This window comes from Echinops telfairi, unplaced genomic scaffold (assembly GCF_000313985.2).
Source record: "Echinops telfairi isolate 266 unplaced genomic scaffold, ASM31398v2 ScPeMD7_2291;HRSCAF=2852, whole genome shotgun sequence".
In the NCBI taxonomy this organism is placed as follows: Eukaryota; Metazoa; Chordata; class Mammalia; order Afrosoricida; family Tenrecidae; genus Echinops; species Echinops telfairi.
The window spans coordinates 48,149,839-48,152,557 of NW_022106189.1; the positions used below are offsets into that span (position 1 = coordinate 48,149,839).

General features: G+C 55.2%; 1 protein-coding gene across 1 annotated transcript in view; it reads left to right on the plus strand.

Annotated features, from left to right (window-relative positions):
* RPL13 (ribosomal protein L13) overlaps nt 1-1,325 on the plus strand; it is a 2,372-nt gene extending 1,047 nt beyond the window's left edge. Inside the window, exons 3-5 of the mRNA XM_004704732.2 lie at nt 3-175; nt 649-705; nt 1,131-1,325. Of these exons, the coding sequence (XP_004704789.1) occupies nt 3-175; nt 649-705; nt 1,131-1,289 (389 nt within the window). The 3' untranslated portion in view covers nt 1,290-1,325. The remainder of the gene's footprint in view (nt 1-2; nt 176-648; nt 706-1,130) is intronic.
* Nucleotides 1,326-2,719: the final 1,394 nt, after the last annotated feature.

Genomic DNA, 2,719 nt, shown 5'->3' on the forward strand with positions numbered 1-2,719 from the left:
GGTGGCCGGCATCCACAAGAAGGTGGCCCGGACCATCGGCATCTCCGTGGACCCCCGGAGGCGGAACAAGTCCACCGAGTCCTTGCAGGCCAATGTGCAGCGACTTAAGGAGTACCGCTCCAAGCTCATCCTCTTCCCCAGGAAGCCCTCGGCCCCCAAGAAGGGAGACAGCTCTGTGAGTCCTGAGGGTGGGCCCCCTGGAGCCAGGGGTGCTGTGGTGACTGCTGTACTCCATGCTATCAAGGCCCAGCTATGCCAGCCGGGTTTCACACTGAGCAAAGGGGATCCATTTAAGGAGGGGAGAATTCCTTGTTAACCACTCGCACTGCCCTCTTTACTGTTTATTTGCCTTGGAGTTTCCTTATCCAGAAGGAGCGCCTGCTACTTACTCTGTTGGAGCCAGAGTAGAGTGACAGCGTCTGGATTTGGGGTTCCTCTCCCCACAGTCTCAGGGTTCCAGGGCATTAGATTGAAGCATAGCTTTGCATCCACCTGGCTTGGCTGCTGGCTGCTGTTGGCAAGGAGTAGGGAGTGTGAGGGTCCTGTGGGACTTGAACATAGCTCATGGACAAAGGGGGGTGGGCGGGCGCAGGTTACTGTGAGGTTGTGGCTCCATCCTGAGGGCTGATCCCTAAACACTGTCAACAGGCGGAGGAACTCAAACTGGCCACACAGCTTACTGGACCTGTGATGCCCATCCGAAATGTAAGTGACTGGTTTGCTTGCATTACTGACTGAATCGGGAAGTCGGGGTGCCTAGTGATAGGGACAGGGCTGAAAGTGAGTTTCTGCGTTGAAGGAGCCCCAACAACCCTAAGCCATAGATCTTGTTTTTCCCTCTTCAACAGGTTGTGTGGGTAGGGCCTTTGTTACTCTCCTGGTAAGCCCCCACGTGGGGCGTGGGGGTGGGGGCAGTGTAGTCCACCCTGGACTCCAATCACAGAAGGGAGATGGTCCTTTTGGCTTGCTGCGCAGACAGGAAGCCCCACCACATGCAGGCCTTAGGTCCTACAGAGGGTCTATCAGCCCTTATCTGGGCAGACTCCATGTCTTGCCACCTCAGTGGTGCCTAAAGCCTCTGCTTCTAAGTCACAGCAGCCTCTCCCACCTCCAAACCCACCCTCCCTCAGGTCTACAAGAAGGAGAAAGCCCGGGTTATCACGCAAGAAGAGAAGGACTTCAAGGCCTTTGCCAGTCTCCGCATGGCCCGTGCCAACGCCCGGCTCTTTGGCATCCGAGCGAAAAGGGCCAAGGAGGCTGCAGAGCAGGATGTGGAGAAGAAGAAGTAGTGTTGCCAGGGCCTTTAATAAACTCCGAGACCCACATGGTGTTGTAGTGTGCTTTATGGACTGGGCTGGCCTTTGTCATGGAGGGCAAGACCATGTTGGCTCCTGGGGAATCATCCACATTTGTGTGTGGAGTGAGCCCTCAGCACCTGAGGTCTGGCTGCCTGACCATTTTGCTCCTAGCTAAGAAACTGCAAGTACCCTGAGTGGGTTGGCTGAGTTCCTTAAGCCAATCACAAGGCCTGCATTTTGAAACCATTACACTCCCCACAGGAGAAAGGTTAGGCTTTGTACTCCTGTAGTCTGCATGCAGCCCAATGGGGTCACCATGAGTCCTCTCTGGCAAAGGACTGGTTTGGGATTTTGGGGGGGGGGGGTGTGTGTGTCATGCTTTGGGTAGCCTCCTGGTGGCACTAGTTTCTTGTGTCCCAACATGTTCCCTCGGGTCCTGCTCTAGAACCAGCTGTAGACAGGTTGGGCAAAGGCAGGTTCTAAAACTGACCAGTTAGTGCGAGTCCATGGGGCAGCTTGCTGGTGTGTGAGAACCTGAGCTAGACCGGCTGCAGCGCACTTAGGTGAAACAGCATCCCTTCAGGATGATGATGTTTATACACAAGTTAAAAAAGCAGCACCCAGCAAGCAGTCTGTATGTGTTTCCTGCTTATAAGATTCCACTAATACACTCAATTCCAGAGCCATTTCTCTGGGCAGGTGAAAGCGGCAGAGAAGTATGAAGGTGCCCAGCTTTCTTTCTGCCCTGACCCCCAGCTCATCAACCCTGCTTTCAGAGCCTCCTAGCTGGGAGGGTGGAACTTCCCAGGGGAAGGATGGAGTTGGCTGGAGGCCACAGGTTAGCCAGTGGAGCCCATTGCACCCATTCATATCTGTGCTGTGAAGGCTGCCGCCCCACTTACTCTGTCCTTCCCTGGACAGACTGGTAGTGAAATGGCTGATATACTTCCCTGTGGGAGGCAGAAAAAGTAGCCACTCTTGAGTGCTCACAGTGGGACACCCCTGCCTGAGCTTGTGGGCATCCCATGGTAGGATGAACCTGAGGGGGCCACAGGACACGGCTTGAACTTCTTGGGGGCAGTCGGTGCTGCCCTCCAGAGCACAGCCAGCCCCCTGGTCTGTCTACTCTTTGCTGGTGGGCCAGGAGGCCTGTCCTCCCTCTGCATCTCTGTCCACTTCCTGTAATGACATCAAACACGTCTCAGGGCAGCTCTGTTCAGCTCACCTGCCCAGACCCTCGTGTTTCCCTCCCATCCTGAGGTTCCTGAATGACATGGATATGGGGCCACAAGATGCCCTCTACAGTGGCCTGACTGGTAGAAGGAGCGGTATGGGGTTACTCCCAGCTGCCACCGCGCAGTGTCCACAGTAAATAACAGATGGTATTTGCACCAAGGGAAGAAAATGCAAGGGGGTTGGGA